At 44.0% G+C, this 21,534-nt stretch overlaps 1 protein-coding gene across 2 annotated transcripts in view; it reads right to left on the bottom strand.

The window, feature by feature from the left end:
• PARD3B (par-3 family cell polarity regulator beta) overlaps positions 1 to 21,534 on the bottom strand; it is a 582,358-nt gene that overhangs the window by 412,193 nt on the left and 148,631 nt on the right. For both annotated transcript variants that reach the window (XM_081906208.1, XM_081906209.1), the window contains exons 5-6: positions 11,205 to 11,290; positions 1,538 to 1,624 (exon numbers count right to left, since the gene is read on the bottom strand). In XM_081906208.1, the coding sequence (XP_081762334.1) occupies positions 1,538 to 1,624; positions 11,205 to 11,290 (173 nt within the window). The remainder of the gene's footprint in view (positions 1 to 1,537; positions 1,625 to 11,204; positions 11,291 to 21,534) is intronic.

Raw genomic sequence — 21,534 nt, 5'->3', positions numbered from 1 at the left:
AGAGGGAGCGCTCCCTCTGCGCTCTCCAGGCTTCACGTTGCTTTTGCTGAAGCCTGGAGAGCGAGAGGGGTCGGTGTGCACCGACCCCTCTTGCTATCCAGGCTTCAGCAAAAGCAACATGAAGCCTCTGGAGCGCAGCAGGAGGTCCCGCTGTGCTCCGGAGGCTTCAGGTTCCTTTTACTGAAGCCGGGAGAGCAAGACTCTCCTGGCTTCAGCAGAGAGGGAGACCTGCGCAGCGATCCTTCAGCGAAGCGGGAGGAGAAATGGAAGGGGCTCTGTTTCTCCTGCCGCTTCGCTGAAGGGGCGCTGAGCAGAGAGGGGGAGATTATTTTTTTCTTGTTCTCCCCCTCTAAAACAAGGTGCGTCCTATGGTCGGGTGTGACCTATAGAGCGAAAAATACGGTAGTTAGCATTTGCAAAACAGCTTCAAAACTTCCGTTTCAAACTCTAGATTCAAGCTACCCGCGATGAGCGTTAGCAGTGGGGCGTAATTCAACTTGACAGCTAATGCTGTCAAAGGGAGGGAATTTACACAAGAGGGAAAGGAAGTATGCAAGACCATGGTTAAGAGATTAGGAAATGTTGTTTCTTAACAGACCAAATACATCATTAAAACCATACCCTGAAGTAAAAATGTTGATAAGTCTTAAACTGAGGTGCAAAGGTTTGAATCTCTTAGTTTAAGGCATGTGCGCAACAGCTGACCAGCATATTAAAATGATCAAAAATAGGATAATCAAGAAGAAGAAAAACATATGGTATTTTCTTTATATGACAAAATGTTCTGCAAGGGGGAACATAATTTAATTTAGATGCCGTCAAGCTGGTTTCTATTTAAGGAGTAAGGAGCGCAGATATGAGAGACAGGTGGAATCCTGTTCTGGGCGCCACAATGTAAGAAGGATCTTGACAAGCTGGAATGTGTGGCGATGAGGGCAACCAAGATGACCAAGGGTCTGAAAACCAAGCCTTATGAGGAACAGTTGAGGGAACTGGATATGTTTAGTCTGGTAAAGAGGAAGCAGAGAGGAGATATGATAGCCATCTTCAAATACCTAAAGGGCTGTCAAACAGAGGATGGAGAAAGCTTGTTTTCTCCAGCTCCTGAGGAGGGGAGGACCCAAACTAATGGGTTCAAGTTCCAAGAAAGGAGATTTCTACTAAATACCTGGAAGAACTTTGCAACAGTAAGAGCTGTTAAACACTGGAACAGACTCTCTCTGGAGGTTGTGGACTCTCCTTCCTTGGAGGTTTTTAAGCAGAGGTGGATGGCTTAAATCCACATAAATGGTGGATCTGTCATGTATGTTCTAGTTGAGATTTTTGCATTGTGGTGGGGTTGGACTACATGAGCCTCTGGATCCCTTCCATGATTCTGTGAGAACCAAAAGGGACACAAACATCTTCTCCTCTTTCCCTACACCTTTGAGCCACTTCAGTGAATCCACAATCAACATGCTTATGCATAAGGTGTTTAGGACAAAACAATAACAACAACCGAGTTCGTTTTCATCAAAATGGCAATGCAAATCCTTACCTTCCGCTTAATGATGAAATATATGGTACCACATGGATCCCCAGTGGTCCGCCTTCCCCAGAAATCTCTACCGCCCTTGTCACACCACTAAGGAAGAGGAGGGGGAAACAGACATGGTTACATTCAACAAAAATCAGAGAGCAACAGTCTCTCTAGCAGGTCAGCCTACCACCAACCTTTCAATGTTGTTTCAATGCCAGGCAAAGATGTTTTCATTTTCCTGGGAATTTAGGCAACATCCATGATTTGTTTTTGGTTTTTTTGTATTGTTAAAACTGTTTTTTATAGGTTTGTGTGATTTTATCCTTGTTTCTTCTTGCTTGGCCGTACATAGCTTTGAGGCTGTTGCTTTTTAAGTTAGAAGCTATACAGTAATGCATTAAGCCTAAACTTTAAAAGAGATCAAGACAAAAGCACCTGTGTAAGGTCAACAAAAGTAGAATAGTCCTGCTTCAGCCCTGGCCTCATCGACACATATCTTCTCCTTTATTCTAGTATTGGTTCCGCAGTGTGGGGACTTTTGTTTTCATGGATTCTCTCCAGGAGAATAAAAACCCTGGACCCCATGTGTGCAATAATAATGGTGGCTAAAGACAGGGACGAGAAGGCTTTTTTTTATACTTGTGCTACAACATCTGAAGTGGGCTCATGTGGAGGTAATACTTATCTGACAATGCCCCTTCTATACAGTTGTACCTTGGTTCTCGAACGCCTTGCAACTTGAACGTTTTGGCTCCTGAACACAACAAACCCAGAAGTGTTTTCCGGTTTGTGAACGTTTTTTGGAAACCCGAACATCCGACATGGCTGCCGCAGTTTCCAATTGAGTGCAGGAAGCTCCTGCGGCCAATCTGAAGCCTTGCCTCGGTTTTTGAACGTTTTCGGAAGTCAAACCGACTTCTGGGACAGATTCCGTCCGAGAACCAAGGTGCAACTGTAATGAAGTTGGAATAACGACCTGCTTCTGAGCTTCACATCCTAGACGTAGTGACTGCATCTCTTTCACAAACATACTCAGCTCAGTATGGGATGTCTCTCAAAACTGAAAGTTTACTTCAGCCTCTGTGTGATGTCTTGTTCTTGTCTGGACAACCATCTATTAGCGCACACTTGACCACAACAGCTCTTTCTTCCTGTTTTGTTCCTCGTTTCATTTCCTGCAGTGTTGCGGATTTAATCAGTGGGTAATGTTCTGTGTTGATTGACACAATTTCCTGATTACCTTGTTATCACCTCCCTGGTGCTCTCGTATGCCATGGCTCAGGTGTCCGTTGCTGCTAATCATTTTCAAAATTGTATCTGAGCCCCGCAAAGGTTCAGGATGGGAAATGAATCAACTGCATAAACTGATGTGGACATGGAAGTACACTTTTATCCATGACAGGTTATGGCAGGCATAGGCAAACTGGGCCCTCCGGATGTTTTGGGACTACAATTCCCATCATCCCTGACCACTGGTCCTCCTAGCTAGGGATGATGGGAGTTGTAGTCCCAAAACATCTGGTGTGCCGAGTTTGCCTATGCCTGGGTTATGGTCTGACAGACCTGTTATGTGCTAACCACGAGTGTGGTGATCTCTCTCAGCTGCTGTAAGACCTGGTTCGCATGGTGATCTCATACTAGGACCTTGGGGATCTTAACTGCTGGGCTTTTTGTTCATTCTCTTCTACTTTGCCGATCCCTCATAGCTGTGTGAGATTGTCTTCCATGAACACGGTCTTAGCAGTGAGTCCATAAGTGACTGTGGAGGGCAATTCTGGATCCACACGTCCTTCGACAGTGGGGACATACGCTGCCACAAGGTGGGAGTTGATCACGGAGAGGGTTTGTCAAACGTGCCTTCCTCTTAGCTCGTTTCTCCCTTTCGCCCTGAGTTCGAGTGTTTGCAGAGGTGAAGAGCAGGGGCCCAATGCAAGTATTCAGTGCACTTGCCAATGTGCATTGCATTAGATATGTACAAAATAACTGCAGGCTCCCATGTGTAGGTTTCCAGGTGGGCTGGATGAGGTAGCTGTTTGAAGGAGCAAGTTTGTTTTCTCCTGCTCTGGAGGGTAGGACCCGAACCAATGAATTCAAGTTACAGTGGTACCTCGAGTTAAGAACTTAATTTGTTCTGGAGGTCCGTTCTTAACCTGAAATTGTTCTTACCCTGAGGTACTACTTTAGCTAATGGGGCCTCCTGCGGCCGCCATGCCGCAATTTCTGTTCTCATCCTGAGGTAAAGTTCTTAACCTGAGGTACTATCCCCTCCCTAAAAATTTATTAGATTTTCCACAATAATAACAAAAACCACAAAGCAGAATAACACACAAAAACAGAAAAAATAAAAATACATCAATGGACGAAAGAAAAAAAAGGAACAATAAACAGATAAACAATAACAACAAACTTCATTCTTTACAAATCCAACCTTTTAAACATCTTGGTTGACTTCCTCTAGTCCCTCCCTTCTGAGTTTCCTTGTAGTTAAAAGTAACAGCTTTCCAATATCATTATTGAACTAAAATAATTTCCAATTATAGTCCATCTTATTCACATTTTTTAATATTCTAAATCCCATTTATTTAATTATAACTTAGTTTAATCCTAGGCCTATTTGTTTCTTTCAACTAATTTCTAATTTTTTATATTATTCAAATAGTCCTTGAATTTCCTCCAGTCCTCTCTGAGGTACTATTTCTGGGTTAGCGGAGTCTGTAACCTGAAGCGTCTGTAACCTGAGGTACCACTGGACAAGAAAGAAGATTCCGACCAAACATCAGGAAGAACTTTCTGAAGGTAAGAGCCGTTAGACTCCCACAAGAGAAGGTAGACTCTTCATCTTTGGATGTTTCTAAGCAGAGATTCGATAGCCATCTGTCATGGATGCTTTAGTTGAGATTCCTACATTGCAGCGGGTTGGACTCGATGGCCCTTGCGGTCCCTTCCAACTCTATGATTCTAATGCCGCTCAAGCTCTTTGGAATGTTCTTCCTTCTGCTATGCCGGATGCTTCTTCAGTTACATTTTAAAGGTGTATTTTACACAAGGCCAATCTGGATCAGGACCACGGTGCCTGAGGAGGGGTGGTTTAATGCAACCCCAAAACACCTTTCCCTAGCAGTAGCCAAAATTAAATAAAAAACGCTTCCTTAGCAGCCAAAATGTTTTTGCTTTGTTCTTAATTACGAGTAACTGCTATATAAGGGACACGGGTGGCGCTGTGATCTAAACCCCTGAGCCTCTTGGCCTCGCCAATCAGAAGGTTGGCAGTTCAAATCCCCAGGACGGGGTGAGCTCCCGTTGCTCGGTGCCTGCTCCTGCCAACCTAGCAGTTCGAAAGCACACCAGTGCAAGTAGATAAATAGGTTGTGATGGCCTGGGAATCCGATTCAGAGGCTGAACCAGAGGAATCCCAGCCTGCACAGGAGTCCCCTCCTCCAGGGCCGGCTGAACTGGAGTAGGGCCTTGATTCTGAAGCGCCTGCACCTGTGCCGGATCCTCAGGAACAGGCACCAGGTGAATCCACTCTGGCTCCAGAGGTGGTTGAGGACTCAGTGCCTACAGGTGAGTCTCCCCCTGGGCCCAGTAACCCTTCAGCCTCTCCTGAACTGCAGAGGCTCAGGGCAGAGAGGCAAAGGGAACTGGTTTCTCCCAGGAGGAGTGCTCGCCTTAAGGCCAGGAGAGGCGGGTCTCCGGGGGGCCGGGGCCGCCCCTGGCCTCACAGAAGATAAAGGCCAGTCAGCCCGGTCCCAGGTTGCCGGAGCAACGTCGTTGAAGAGCTGTTTTGGCCAGCACCCAGTCCGGTTCCCCCAGAGTTCCTGTCCTTGCCCGGCTCCTCGCTGTGGACCCCGCTTCGCCCGTGGAGGACTGTCTGCCGACCCTCGACTCAGGTCCTGGACCTTGCCCATGGTAACCTCTCCCCTGGACCAGCACATAGGTACCGCTCCGGCGGGAAGGTAAACAGCGTTTCTGTGTGCTGCTCTGGTTCACCAGAAGCGGCTTAGTCATGCTGGCCACATGACCCGGAAGCTGTACGCCGGCTCCCTTGGCCAATAAAGCGAGATGAGCGCCGCAACCCCAGAGTCGTCCACGACTGGACCTAATGGTCAGGGGTCCCTTTACCTTTACCTGCTATATGGCCAAGGGGAGGGGTGAAGCTGTGGAGGGTGGGATTACATGCAATTCCAGTCCTAATGGGGGCAAGGGAAAGGGGGGGGGCTTACTTTTGAGTAACACCAAAAAATATGTAATTGCTCACTATATATAGTATTAAAAAAAACAATATGCAGTTTGACCCCAAAACAGCTGGAAAGGGGAAATGAACCAAACATGCTGAAAATAAAGTAAAATGTGAGCTTTTTATTGTTGCACTTACAGTTTATTAATGTAAGAAGTGTATTTAAACCAAACAGGTACCAAAGCTGGGCTGATACAACCCCAGCCAATCCAATGGAGCCTTTAAATGAGTAACCTATGCATGATGCAGTTTCAAAATGCCAAGTAATCAACTGTTAATAAACCAAGTATCTACTTTCTAATAGTCTAGGTTTAATTTTTCATTAACAGAGCTATTTTTAATAAGGAAATAAAAACATGTTTCAGTGTGAGGCTTGCAAAAATATTTCTGTTTCTACATGTCGCACTACAGGGTGGAATTACATGACTGGCGATACATTCCTAAACTACAGTATAATGCCTTGTTATTTTTAACTTCTTCCAATTAAGAGGTATTGGACAAGAAACATGAACGTAAGAAAGGGGGAAAGGGAAAAGAAAGAAAGAAAGAAAGAAAGAAAGAAAGAAAGAAAGAAAGAAAGAAAGAAAGAAAGATTCTACTTATGAGGTATTATTGGAGCACATTAAAATTCTACGCAAGGGTGTGTGATTTTATTGAGCTTGCTATTAAAGCAATATTCTTACGCCACCACGTTTGTTTATTGTTAAATAAGAAAATGTACCGGTTTTTGTAGACAGAGTTTTTGCTAACTGGTAATAAACAAAACACCTCTCTTTCTCTTCCCCCGCATATTTCCCATCTTCCTATAAGCACACAAAGACATATTCTCATGTATTTGGGGGGGGGGGTCACAGTTTTCCATTGTCTATTTTGAGACAAGATGAAAAATGGTGTTTACTGTCTTCTTGATACATACAGAAATTTTAACAAGATAGACATGGGAAAGTATTAGGAGTAAGGCCTATATTGAAAGGGTTTTTTAAATTGTCTGAAATCTTGGTTAAAACAAATGCACACAAACAAACAAACAAACACACACACACTTTGGTTTAGGGCTTTAATGACAACATATTGGAGGTCCCAGGTCGCAAGGTGGTTAGGTTGTTCTCAGCTAGGGCCAGGGCCTTTTCAGTACTGGCCCCAATCTGGTGGAACGCTCTGTCACAAGAGACTAGGGCCCTGCGGGACTTGACATCTTTCTGCAGGGCCTGCAAGACCAAGCTGTTCTGCCTGGCCTTTGGTTTGGACTCAGTCTGACCCTTATGTTTCCCTCCCCTTATGGTTTTGATCAGCTACTTTCAAAATGAGGCTGCATTTTAAATTGCATTTTAACCTGTATTTTAAATTGGTGCTTTTTTCCCTATTATGTTTTTATTGTAATTTTACTGGTGTTAGCCGCCCTGAGCCCGGCTCTGGCCGGGGAGGGCGGGGTATAAATAAAATTTATTATTATTATTAGTGCTAAATCTAGCTCAATTCAGTTACCAGGCACCTGAAGTTTGTAACACTACCACTGAGACTTCCTTAAAACCACCCAGAATGCAAAAATCGCAAGCAGTTCTGAATTTGAGAGCGTGCTCCTAGATTTGATGTTTTTAGCCAGGTGCTCTTAACCGCCTCACCACTGTCACCGCAAGCAGGTTTAAAAATCAGATAGGAGAACAAGGCACCTTCTTACAAGGCAAATCTTTATCTGATTAGGAAAACTCGTTGCTTCCTGCTCGTTAACGATCTGACCACAGAGATCCTTGAATTCAAAAAACGCCAAAGCGAGTAACGCGAATGTAACATAATTGAAGGTGGCAGCCATGTAGAAAAGTTACCACTAACATAATACGCCTGCTCCCCCACCACCCAAATCTTACTATCACTTCCCCTGCGGTTCAAAGCCATCAGCGGGTCAGAGATCGGCTGTTCCATCTCCTCCATCTTTTTATCCACCACCCACCAAAACTAACGCTCTCATTTGGACCACGCTGTTCTTAATTTGGTTTAGCTGAAGCAGAATGATATGATGATATATAGAAAGAGCAGAAGAAAGCATGGCAAAGAATGAGAACGGCAAATTAGGAAGCAGGGAGAGAGACTTGCAATTACATACATGCTGGTGAAATGTTATTGCATTACAATCAGGGTCAGCAGGAGAGGACCTTGACATGGCCCACCCCACCCAAATAGACACACCATAGCAGAATGGCACTGTATTTCTGCAGGGCGAAGCTTAACTGCCTCCTACCCCCCAATATTTTACAGTGGTACCTCGGGTTAAGTACTTAATTCGTTCCAAAGGTCCATTCTTAACCTGAAATTGTTCTTAACCTGAAGCACCACTTTAGCTAATGGGGCCTCCCGTTGCCGCCACACCGCCGGAGCACAATTTCTGTTCTCATCCTGAAGCAAAGTTCTTAACCCAAGGTACTATTTCTGGGTTAGCGGAGTCCGTAACCTGAAGCGTATGTAACCTGAGGTACCACTGTATTCAAGTTGGTATCCGTGGATGGGTTTGGGCCAGTCACTATTTGGCCTTGCTCTCATATCACAGTAAAAGCCTGTAGCTTACTAAAAAGGTAAAGGTACCCCAGACCGTTAGGTCCAGTTGCAGACAACTCTGGGGTTGCGGCGCTCATCTCGCTCTATAGGCCGAGGGAGCCGGTTTACAGCTTCCGGGTCATGTGGCCAGCATGACTAAGCCGCTTCTGGCAAAACCAGAGCAGCACACGGAAACACCGTTTACCTTCCCGCCAGAGTGGTGCCTATTTATCTACTTGCACTTTGACGTGCTTTCGAATTGCTAGGTTGGCAGGAGCAGGGACTGAGCAACGGGAGCCCATCCCGTCAAGGGGATTCAAACTGTCGGCCTTCTGATTGGCAAGCCCAAGGCTCAGTGGTTTAGACCACAGTGCCACCCGTGTCCCTCTGTGGCTTGCTAGGACTGCCCAAACATAGAGAGGAGCTTATGTCCACTTTATTCCTCCCCAGTTCTTTTAGTGTGGTATACCAACTAATCCAATGGACTAAGGAGGAAGGGTGGGTGCCTTCCCCCCCTTTCTTAACCTTCCCACGGGCAGGAGGACAGTATTGATTTAGAACAGTGGTATGCAGAGGGGTATAATCCAAGAGGGGGAAAGCTGGGAAATACTGGAATAGCTAGAAGAGGAAACACCAGAAGAGAGACAGCTGGCAGATTCATTGTCCTTGGACAGCATTCCTGACCCACCCCCCCCCTTTGCTTAGGACTAGACGGGCTCTGGGAGTGATAGAACAGAAAGTGCAGAGGCAACAAGCTCAGATTACCCACCGTAGGAGTGAGGTAGATTAATGGGGCTGGAGGGGGTAAACCTTAACTGGGAGAAACACCATTTTTAGAGAGATATGCCTTCCTTTGTTTCTCGTGGTGATTATTAAAGAATTAAAGACACACCAGACCAAAATATGCACCTAGTTTTTGGAGGAGGAAAACAGGAAAAAAATATTCTGAATCCCAGAAGCCAGAACAGCAAGAGGGATCTGGCTTCCGGGCAGTGGGAGGAAGGCTCCCCCAAGAGCCGCACTCCCTTTAAAGAGAGAAAAGCCCCCAAGAGCCGCACACACACTCCACACAGTTCTTTAAAGGGAGCGCTAAGCAGAGCCTCCCGCCTGCATTCGCTCCAGAAGACGCACACACGTTTTCCCTTACTGTTTAGGAGGGGGAAAGTGCATCTTATAGAGCGAAAAATACGGTAATTTGATCTGCAGGTCATTTGATCTGCTTAATTACTGCCACCAGGGGAGGTATCCGATTCCCCGAAGCCTGATATCCAGAGTCTGGCTTAATGTATTGTCTGAACCCAGAAACATGGGTCAGACCTCTTCTCATGTACCGCTGTCTGTAACCTCAAGTCATTTTCTTCTATGGATGCTAACAGCTGCTCTCAGGGATATCGTTATGCTGGGCACAAAACTGCCCCTCCCAGTAGAAAGCACTGGTGACCCCAGTTCCAGTTGTGTTGGGGGGGGGAGGTGACATCATGTAAACATTCTGGGAGAAAGTTCCAGGTGGCTACCCTGGAGAGCAGTTTATCTGCCGATTCAGTTAACTTTATGTTGTTATGATGCATGTTTAATAGAAGCGAAGGAAATGTTATACAGTGGTACCTCGGGTTACATACGCTTCAGGTTACAGACTCCGCTAACCCAGAAATAGCACCTTGAGTTAAATACTTTGCTTCACGATAAGAACAGAAATTGTGCGGCGACAGTGCGGCAGCAGCGGGAGGCCCCATTAGCTAAAGAGGTGCTTCAGGTTAAGAACAGTTTCAGGTTAAGAACGGACCTCCAGAACGAATTAAGTACATAATCAGAGGTACCACTATATATCAGCTGCCATTTGAATTTTGCATTATAAGAACTCATGTTGCTTTCTTCGTTCTGGATTTCTAGCATGACTCAACAGTATGGGAGTTTCATGAGTAGATCTCACAATGCCTTCTTCCATGTTTGAAACCAGTCACAGGGGAGGTTTGTGAGTTACACAGGCGGTCACATGGCAATGAGGGAGTTAACCTTTTCTCCCCATCCCACAATGCAGTGTGCTCCAATTAAAAATGCCACCATGGTTGCAATTAGCCTGGGGTTGGGGGCAGACATCTAACTTTTTTCTCCTTCCAGAGCTAACAGAAGATTTGAGAGAGGGATTGGGGAAATTACATGCTGGAAAAAGTTAAGATCCTCTCTGCCCGCTATGCAAACTCTATTTTTCCCATCCTTGCCCCACAGTTAAAGGTAAAGGTACCCCTGCCCGTACAGGCTAGTCGTGACCGACTCTGGGGTTGCGCGCCCATCTCGCTTAAGAGGCCGGGGACCAGCGCTGTCGGCTGACACTTCCGGGTCATGTGGCCAGCGTGACGAAGCTGCTCTGGTGATCCAGCACCAGTGCAGCGCATGGAAACGCCGTTTACCTTCCCGCTAGAAAGCGGTACCTATTTATCTACTTGCACTTAAGGGTGTTTTCGAACTGCTAGGTGGGCAGGAGCTGGGACTGAACGACGGGAGCTCACCCCGCCACGGGGATTCGAACCGCCGACCATGCGATCGGCAAGTCCTAGGCACTGAGGTTTTACCCACAGCGCCACCCGCGTCCCGCCCCACAGTTACTTAAAGCAAATTGGAAGGTCTAGACATGTATCTCCCATGTCACATCTAGTTTGGCCCCAGGTAATGTGATAATAAAGAGGCTTTCAAGCATCCTGAAATCTACCCGGTGTAAATATCTGCCATTTCTCTTCAACATATGGAGTTAAGGAACTATATTATTTGATCTACGATAGGCAGAATGTCACGAGCCATACATAAACACACACATACATACATCCAAAAGATGTATGAGGTTTGTTTTTTTAAAAAGTAAAAAAAAAAAAACAGATAAGGTACAGTAAAGTAGAAATGAAATATAAATGTATTCATACATACTTGAAAATGAATTTTGTTTTCTGAGACGCCAGCGCTTCGCTGTGTGCAGCAAGATCCCAATCTTCTGAAGACGAGTGGGTCGAACCCTAAAGAGATTTTGAAAATGTGCATTTTAATGTTAAATATTATGATTTGGATTTAGAGCAGTTGTTAATACTTATGAATTACACCTCCAAACCGAAAAGCAAACGTCTAGGAATTCCAGCATTACTGATGCCAACAACTGCTCCATACGTCTGCTGCAACAAAACTTGAAAAAGACATGATCTGATGTTTGCTTTATTTCCACTGTTTCACGAAGCATTTTGAAGGCTGGATAGAAAGGGGGGAAGCAACTGAGACACATACAAACCCCCACATGTGAGCAGAAAGTGGAAAGTGGAAAGAGGAGAATTTCCTTACAGCAAATTCATTTTTTAAAAATCCTAATAAATGTAGCTGAACATAGTGAGTGCAATGTAGACTTTCTGCAAGGGCCTCCAACCTAGCGGTGGAGAATCCTCTGGAAAAACAATCTCTCAAAGGACCTGTTGATGGCATTCTACCATTGTACTGTGGAGAGTGTATTAACTTATGGTCTGTGTGTGCATGGTTTGGGAGCTGAACGGCCAGGGAAAAAACCAATGCTGTCCAGGGTTGTAAAGACTGCAGAGAGAATAATTGGGTGCACTCTTCCCACCTTAGATCAAATCTATGCTGCCAGGTGCCATAAGAAAGCTGCAGAGATAGCGCAGGATAGTGCGCACCCTGGAAATGATCTCTTCCAGCTCCTGCCTTCTGAAAGAAGGTACAGGGTTATAAAGACTAGGACTAGCCGCATGAGAAACAGTTTCTACCCAAATGTGACTCTGGTTTTAAACACAGTATAAGGAGTCTCTATAGGAGTATATTGTATTTTAAAATGGGGTTTCAGAGTTTTTAGGGGTTTTTGAATGTCATGTGTAGATTTTTCAATTTCATTGTTCTGTATGGGACAATGACAATAAAGATATCGTATCGTATGGAGGAGAAAGGAGGGCGGGGAGATTATTGGCTATTTCCTTTCCTCCATGAAACCTCTCAGTTGCTCTGGAAGGTACCCCAATCCTCAGAGGGTCCCCCAGAGCAGATTATCAGAGAGTTGCAGGAGGGGATTTGCAAAACTACCACCTTCCCCTTTCTTTGTGAGCAGAACTCTACTGCTGAGAAATCTGGATCCAAACCCTTATTAAATATTATTAATATTATTAAATATATATATATATATTAAAAAAATTCAACCTGAAAGGAAAATAGGAAGAATATCCATGGGTGAACTCCATATCTGTCAAAATGAGTCTAGGGAGGTCAGGCATGGGTCCTTGCTGGTTAGAAGGATTATTGAGGAAAATCTTGGAACTGTAGGGAAATTATGGTTCACAACAACCCATGTTGTTTAAATGGAAACATTATCAGGACGAGCATGAATCTAAACCAGGCAAACTCCGGTCCTCCAGATGTTTGGGACTACAATTCCCATCATCCCTGACCACTGGTCCTGTTAGCTAGGGATGATGGGAATTGTAGTCCCAAACATCTGGAGGACCGGAGTTTGCCTATGCCTGATCTAAACGTATTTTGACATGGCATCGCTTTCATAAATGATATTCTAAAATGGACAACACTAACTTATTGGGATAGAATTAGAAGTATATTGACTCTTCATTGCTTTTTAAAAATATTTGGGTGGAACAGACGCTCTCCCTCCCTGCATCAGGAACTGAAACTGAATCTGAATGTCACCATCTAGTTAAAGCCACTTTATATAAGAAAATAATTGTGGCTGAAAATGTCAAGATTAATTAGTGAAGTCCTGTTTCATCCAGAGTATCAACACTGATACCGAGCGATCTAATTTCAGCTATAAATGATGTAATGTGAACTAATAACACAGAAAAACAACAGTTGAACAAATGACTTTCTTTTTCCTCACAAGGGATTTCAGGATAGCAGAACACCTTGAGATGAGCCAATTCACCTTATCTGGTACGTACTAATACCAAGTCAAGTCCTGCGCTTGCGCTTATCCACCTAAAACACTCTATATGCATCCTCTTGAACAAGGTTTCAAAATTCTTTGAAATTTTGCAAACCTTTGATACTGAAAAAGCCCTGGAATTCTACAGCTAGTTCAGAGCACAGCTGAAAGGCTTTTGACTGGGACCAATCAGCAGAATCAAATATCTTCACTGAATCCTGGCCTGTTTCAAAGGACAGTCTTCTGGAGCACCCATCTTTATAAATTACTGTATTGGCCCAAATATAAGCCCCCCCGCCCCGATTCCGATCATGGAAAGTTAAAGTGTGGCTTATATTCAGGGCCGGATTTAGGTTTGATGAGACCCTAAGCTACTGAAGGTAATGGGGCCGTTTATATGTCCAGCTGTCCTTTGTCAACAACAAATTGTCGCTGTTTTTTGTGTTGAATATATGCTATATGGTAATTTATGGACATGATAGGTATCAAAGAAAGCCATTTGCACATAACAAAATATGTATTTTGTCAAAGTAATTGTTGACCTTATCTTATATTTTGGAAATGCACATCCAGTTTTTTTCTCCTTTAATTTTTTGGGGGGCCCCAAGAGAGTGGGGCCCTAAGCAATAGCTTGTTTAGCTTATACGTAAATCCTGCACTGAAGTTTCATCAAAATACATGTAGAGAATTACTGTACTGCAAAGGAAGATCTGTGGCCTTAAAGCCAAGTTTCACTGTTTCACTTGGAACAATAGAGTAATATTTGGGCCAGGATGATCTTGAAGTTAGCACAGGTATACAACTGGGCATTCCCATGCAACCAGTCCATGCAGAATGTAAAGGTAAAGGGACCCCTGACCATTAGGTCCAGTCGTGACCGACTCTGGGGTTGTGGCACTCATCTCGCCTTATTGGCCGAGGGAGCCGGCGTACAGCTTCCGGGTCATGTGGCCAGCATGACTAAGCCACTTCTGGCGAACCAGAGCAGCACACGGAAATGCCGTTTACCTTCCCGCTGGAGCGGTACCTATTTATCTACTTGCACTTTGACATGCTTTCAAACTGCTAGGTTGGCAGGAGCAAGGACTGAGCAACGGGAGATCACCCCGTCGCGGGGATTAAAACTGCCGACCTTCTGATCGGCAAGTCCTAGGCTCTGTGGTTTAGACCACAGCGCTGTAGGGACCCTATATATAGAAATGAGCAAACGAGTGGTATTTTAGGGAGCAGGCTAGCAGGCGGGGCCCATGACTTACATCACAGGGGCCCATGACTTACATCACTGTTGTTGTGTGTAGGTTTTATTTTATTTATTTTTTTATATTATATTTTGGAAATGTACATCCAGGTTTGTTTTTTCTTTAATTTTCTTTGGGGGGGGGCCAAGAGAGTGGGGCCTTAAGCTATAGCTTGTTTAGCTTATATGTAAATCCGGCACTGCTTATATTCGCGACCTTACGCCACCGGCAAACGGGCGTGGCTCCCCCCCCAGTGATGCCCAACCCACTCGCAGCTCCCAAGCCTCCCCCAAGCTGCTAAATTTTAAAGCTGCGGCTTATTTGTGGGTGTGGCTTATATTCAGGCCAATACGGTATGTGGGTGGTGACTGGGAAGAGGGTCTTCTCAATGGTGTTATTCTGCTCACTGAGTTCTCTCCCAAGGAAGGCTCGCCAGGCATAGAGTTTCTCTTTGGGGTCACCAAGTACCGTATTTTTCACCCTATAGGACGCACTTTTCCCCCTCCAAAAATGAAGGGGAAATGTGTGTGCGTCCTATGGGGCAAATGCAGGCTTTCGCTGAAGCCTGGAGAGCGAGAGGGGTCGGTTAATATTAATATTAATAGCAATATATGAATATGTAGATTTGTACGGATCTACCAGGCTTTTAATCAGCAATTAATTTTTGCTGCTAGTTTTATTTGCTATCTTAATTTTCTTGCATCTTTTATTTTTTCCCCGTTTTCGTGGTGAAAGCTGCCCTGAGATATGAAGGTCTTCATAGAAATGTATTAATAGGTTTTAAAATGGCATTGATTTCAATGGCAGAGATGAACGCATGCATAAATTTCCCCCAATGACCTCAATGGGACTTCTGAGGAACTCTGGTTAGATCGTGCTCCACATTTTAAATGCATTACAGATACATGCAATTGCAAGCCCAGTCCAACTTAGCTTTGTTAATAAATCTAGTGTTTTTGTCATCTTCAGACTTAAAAAAATATATATATTGATAGTTTATCTTAAAATCCATAAGTTAATTTGGAAGCAAAATGTCCTACTACTGGAGAAAACATTGTTATTAAAAGAAATCCTGAAGGATCTATAAATATATTTTAAATCCCATGTGTGTGTGTGTGAAAATAACCTTTAGCAAAGTGTGATTTGTTCTAATAATTTAGTATACAATTCAGTGAAATAATAACTGAAGTAGTGTATTATGCCCTGAATACCTAAGTGACTGGATGGTTTGATAAAATGGTGGCATAACCTGCACTGAAACAAAGCAAAATAATTATTAAAGATAAAAAAAATGAGAAAAAGCAGGATATGTTAACATTTGTAAGTAATGAGATCATGATGCAGAAATTCACGGGACAAAAAAAAAAAAACCCCAGCACAGCTACAAGAACCCAATAAAAGGTTAATTAAAGAACATTATATACTACATCCTCAGAATCATAAAATTATTAAGACAACAACCACCAACAGAAAAGCTACTGCTAATATGCCTCATTTGTAATTTTATTTATTTATTTATTGAAAAGCATGAACTGGCACAGCAGACTTCATTTCATATTATGAGACAGGCTTACTGACAACAACAATGTCTTCAGGGGTTCAGAGGGTTTAATTGAAGCATTGCTGTAAAGTAATGGCTGCATACTTAATTAGAAGAATAAAAGTAAGGAAACAAATTGTTGTTGCTCAGGTGAGCATGACACGGACACACAAAAATGGAACAGGTGAGAGACAAAATATTATATCAGGGGTAGGCAAACTAAGGCCTACCCCTGTGGATGCCTTGCTGCGCAGGGACTGAATTTCGCAATGCTGGCTCAGCTTCTGGGCGGGCGGCGATGCTGGTGCGGCTTCGGATTGGCTGCAGGAAGTTCATGCAGCCAATCCGAAACCTCGCCACCTGCACACTGAGGTAAACACAGTGCGGCCATGGACAGAGAGGCCGGTGGGCGGGCGGCAGATCTGGGCCACGCCATGGGCATCGTGACGGGCGCATCACAGGTCTTCAGCCAGAGCTTGGCGTGCTTGCTGGCCCTGTGCCTGGCACCTGGCTTGGTGGTAGAGGGTGAGCTGCGTGCCATCTGCCCAGCACTCCGCATGCGCGGCCTGCCCACCAACCTGGCCTTGGACAATGGGCCGCAGCACATGATACATACCGCGCGGGAGCTCAGCAGGGATGGGCCGATGAAGCGGCTGCTGCTCGTCAACAACGCTGGTGAGCGGGCAGCGCCGAGATGCGCTCCTGAGCGCGTGCAGAGTGCGTTCCTCCTCCAGGTCCGGAGGCAGCTGCGGGACTGGCTTGCAGGGTATTTACCATATTTTTCGCCCTATAGGACGCACTTTTTCCCCTCCAAAAATGAAGGGGAAATGTGTGTGCGTCCTATGGGGCGAATGCAAGTTTTCGCTGAAGCCTGGAGAACGAGAGGGGTCAGTGCGCCCCAACCCCTCTCGCTCTCCAGGCTTCGCGGACCTCTCTGCAAGCAGCGGGAGTGCTAAAAATGCAATATTAACAAAATGCAGAACAGCAGGGTACTAAACAAATAATATTGTTCCAAACAATGCATCAGGGCGGATTGATTTATTGCTAAACGCCACTGAGGTTGTGGTTGCCCAGTTTTGGTGCCACTGTGTCACTCCCAGCCGAATTTCCTCCAGATGTGATGGAAGTTGTGGTCCAACAGTACTTGGGAGGACATGAGATTGAGGACAGGCTAGTTGAATACACCATGAACAAGACAAACAAGGCTCAGACACAAAGCAAGAGCATAAAACATGAACAAGACAAAGCAAGGCTCAGAAGCAAGAAGAAATTCCGATGAAAGAAGAATGGCAGACGAAATTAATGGACTGTGCAGAATTGGACATAATGACAGGAAGGATTCAAAACCTGCGGGACCAGAGATTTACAGAAGATTGGAAGAAGTATATGAATTATTTGAAGAGCAACTGTAATCAACAAATTACGTTATTAGGACTACAGGAAGTTTTGTAAGGAGAAATATACGAAGTGTTACAAAGCAGAAAAAGATAGAGATATTGGTTATGAGTTTGAAATGTAATAGGGAAGATAAGAAATGCATACTGAGAGATTAGATTGGAAAATTTTCAGACAGGATTGATGGAAGTCAAAAAAAATTGAATAAGATGTAAAAGTATGTTTAATTACTGTGGAAAATGGTATTTCAAAAAACTAATAAAAATTTATATATTTTAAAAAAAGACAATTGTTTATGAAATGAATATGCCTTGAATTTGGCTAGGATGGCTCCCACTTCATCTCTGTTCATGTTTCTTCACTGAATACTAAGTTAACACCACAGCTACTGGAGAAGCAGCTATTTTTTGTAAACTTGATTGAGTAATGTGAACTACACGGGCATTATGCAGGCATTATAAAAGCAGCTAGCTTATATTCACTACTAACAGAAGGTCAGATGTTGTTGCTTTAATATAAAAATAAAAAAGGTTTTTCCAAGTGAGAAGTTCCTAGTTCAGTTCCCTCTGAAGGAAGATGGGGCTGACTGACAGGCGAATTAAGCACACAAGCAATGACAGGTATATAATGAAATCTTTTACGCAAAACTGGAACTTAAATCTCGCAGGAACTGTTCCATTCTTCAATATTTTTTTTTACCAAGTAAGACTTTTTCTTCCTTCAAAGTCTGTTATCTTTTATTACCACCTTACAAGGCTGCACAGCAGGAGTTAAGGTTGCATGTGTGACTAATTTTAGGAAATTGGACACATGCAGAATTTAAGTGACAAGCGATTTAAGTGTTTTTGAGTATTTAGGAGTGTTCTATATTTGAGAGCATTTCAACTTAATTTCTCCAAATATTATTGCTGCTTTGACATACAATTTCCTCTAATTATTGCAGCTATTAGAAAATCAGGTGAACAACATGGATATGTGTGAATTATTTAGTTCTTAGAACCTCTGATTTATATGTCTGCAGGTGGCAGTTTCATTTGTCCCTGAGACCTTTCAAATCATCAGCTATGGAAAGGCCAAATATTAATTTTCCAGATCCATTTAAAATCCAGTTTAGCAATAGCTAAACACACAGTAAGACCAAGTATGAGACTTTCCCCAACTTGTCGCTTATTCTAAACACACGGCCTAATTGTTTTCATTTGGAAACACTCAGATAAAGTTAAATAAACTGAGATAAGTGCAAGCTGCTAAACATCATTTGTGCCATTTATGATAACAGATAACATGATGAATCTTGAACTTGGGTTTTGCTAAAAACCGTTTTCTGAAGCAAGAATAAGAGCAACTGTGCGAAAATTTTTGCTGGGCAAATCTCAGCTCACTGTCTCTGGGCTGTTTCCCAAGATACAAAGGTAATTCAGCCACTGAAGTCAACCAACCAGTGCTCCTTGTAAAATTTGAATGTACATCACTGTTTACATTTTAAGGTACCGTATTTTTCGCCCTATAGGAGGCACTTTTTCCCCTCCAAAAATGAAGGGGATATGTGTGTGCGTCCTATGGGGCGAATGCAGGCTTTCGCTGAAACCTCTCTTTCTCCAGGCTTCAGGAAGCTATCTGCAAGCCTTGGGAGCCGACGGGAGTTCCCACCGGGCTCCCTAGGCTTGCAGATAGCAGCTTGCATCCTGAAGCCTGGGGCACGCTGAGCAGCACACCCCGGGCTTCGGGCAGATATCCGCAAACTTGGAGAGCCCGGCGGGAACTCCCAAGGCTAGCGGATAGCAGCCTGTTCTGGGGGCTGGGGGTGAAATATATATTTTTTCCTTTATTTTCCCCTCCCCCAAAACTAGGTGCGCCCTATGGCCCTATAGGGTGAAAAATACGGTATACACCTAAAACATAATGAGTCAGGGGGTGTTCTTCTGGAATGTGTAAACAAAGTAGGGCAAACAGGGTTAAAATAGATGGAAAGCTGAGACTATCAACCTGAGTTGAGATACTTGAAGCAGGTCATGAGGGGGGGAAAACATGCACACTCTTCCTTTCCAGTCTTCTCCAAAGTGAATCCCTCTAACTGCAGTTTAGAGCTATGTCAACTTAGGTTTTAATTGCAGTTTGTACTAAATCGGCTCCATCCTAATGAGGGATTATTAACCAGCCCATTTCAAATTCCATTTCATCCTACCTAGTATTAACTGTGGTCAATAACTTCAATAATAACACCTCTTAAGTGTGATTCTGTTTGAAGGGAGTCCCTTTTTTTTGGTGAAGGGTAGCGACTGGAGGAAAACTATGTTTCAATGCCCTGTTCCCTGTCAGAACAAGATTTATAGTGCACTAATGTATAGCTCTCAAAACAAAACTTATTTTGTAAGATGATAATTTGTTTACAATTTTAAGGGGGTGGGTTAATAACGTCTCCCCGTTACATTTTAGGGTGGAGCATCCTAAAATGGACGCGGGTGGCGCTGTAGTCTAAACCACTGAGCCTAGGGCTTGCCAATCAGAAGGTCGGCGGTTCGAATCCCCGCGACAGGGTGAACTCCCGTTGCTCGGTCCCAACTCCTGCCAACTTAGCAGTTTGAAAGCACATCAAAGTGCAAATAGATAAATAGGTACCGCTCCGGCGGGAACGTAAACGGTGTTTCCGTGCACTGCTCTGGTTTGCCACCACGTTCTTCATGTGTAATCCAGATACCCCATTTCTGCAGCATCACATTGGGCTTGCTGATCAGATGGTCAGTGGTTTGAATCCCTGCAATGAGGTGAACTCCCATAGTTCTGTCCCAGCTCCTGCCTGCCTAGGAGTTCGAAAGCACACCAGTGCAAGTAGATAAATAGGTACCGCTCCAGTGCAAAGGTAAACAGCATTTCCGTGCACTCTGGTTTCCCTCACGGTGTCCCGTTGCACCAGAAGTAGTTTAGTCATGATGGCTACATGACCCAGAAAGGTGTCTGCGGACAAATGCCGGGTCCCTCAGCCTGAAAGCGAGATGAGCTCCACAACCCCATAGTCACCTTTGACTGGACTTAACCATCCAGGGGTCCTTTACCTTAGCTGTGAAAATTGTTATGTACTGATGTTCTCACCCTGGCCAGCAGGGGGATACTGTAGATAGTTATGCAAATGAAGGATCGAAAGTGACGTTCAGTGATTGGATAGCTTGTATGCAAATGAAGGATCAAAAGTGACGTTCAGTGATTGGGTAGTTACAGAAAATGGTTACTGTTGCATTCTAGTGGAGCTCTATATAAGCAGGCTGGCTGAGCTCCTCAGCTCAGTTCTGTTCCAGCTTACAAATAAAGAGCTGCATTGGAAGAATCACTGTGTTGTCTGATATGTTCGCCCACAACTTAACAAAAATGATGTTCATGCAGGAACCCACATGACTTCTTATGTGCATTGTCCTACAAGGTCTGCTCCCAAACCTCCCACCAGTCTATTAATGAACCTGTGCAAGCCTTAAGGCATATATATATATAATTTTACAGAAGGCAAGAGCTTACAAATTTCCTAACAGATGAGAATCTGCCCGTGAAGACCGCTGAATGTTTAGAACATGAGCATTCCTCTACACATCACAAACAGATGTTGCAGTCTCTGGAGACAAGTTCTCCAAAACATCATTACCTCCTCAGACAGTATCTCTGGAAGACTTTATAATCCAATGGCTGCAGAACTGACAAGGAATATTCTAAGCCAATGCTGGGCTGTAATTACAAATATGAAAATAGTGGAGATATCAGGTTGCTTACTATTAGCAGAATTAAGATAACTGTTCTTATATCCTATTTGTAATAGCAACCCTCCATATATATTTTTTAGGTCTCCATTCTCCTGTGTATCTGGAGCAGACTGCATATTTGCATTGCACCTTTGCAACATTTTCTCCTTTAGAGCTAGGACAGCTCTGAAACACATTCTGTCACCTCCCATCTGAAGGCTGGTGGGAAGGAGAGAATGGGAAAAAAACTAATAAAGTAAAAAAAAAATCTAGTTTATGTTGCAATGTTCAAAGCAAACAGAAAGAGTCTGGTATAGATAAACTAATTTCCACCTGTTTCTGCTTACTGCATATACAGTAACTCAATTTAGATTGATTGGATAATGTTTGCAGACTTACTACACTGGCACGAGACGACTATAGCCATTCAGATTAT

The sequence above is a fragment of the Podarcis melisellensis genome, assembly GCF_964234715.1.
Source record: "Podarcis melisellensis genome assembly, chromosome: 1".
NCBI lineage: Eukaryota > Metazoa > Chordata > Lepidosauria > Squamata > Lacertidae > Podarcis > Podarcis melisellensis.
Note: the sequence above shows the minus strand (reverse complement) of the source record. Positions and strands in the feature narration are given on the sequence as shown.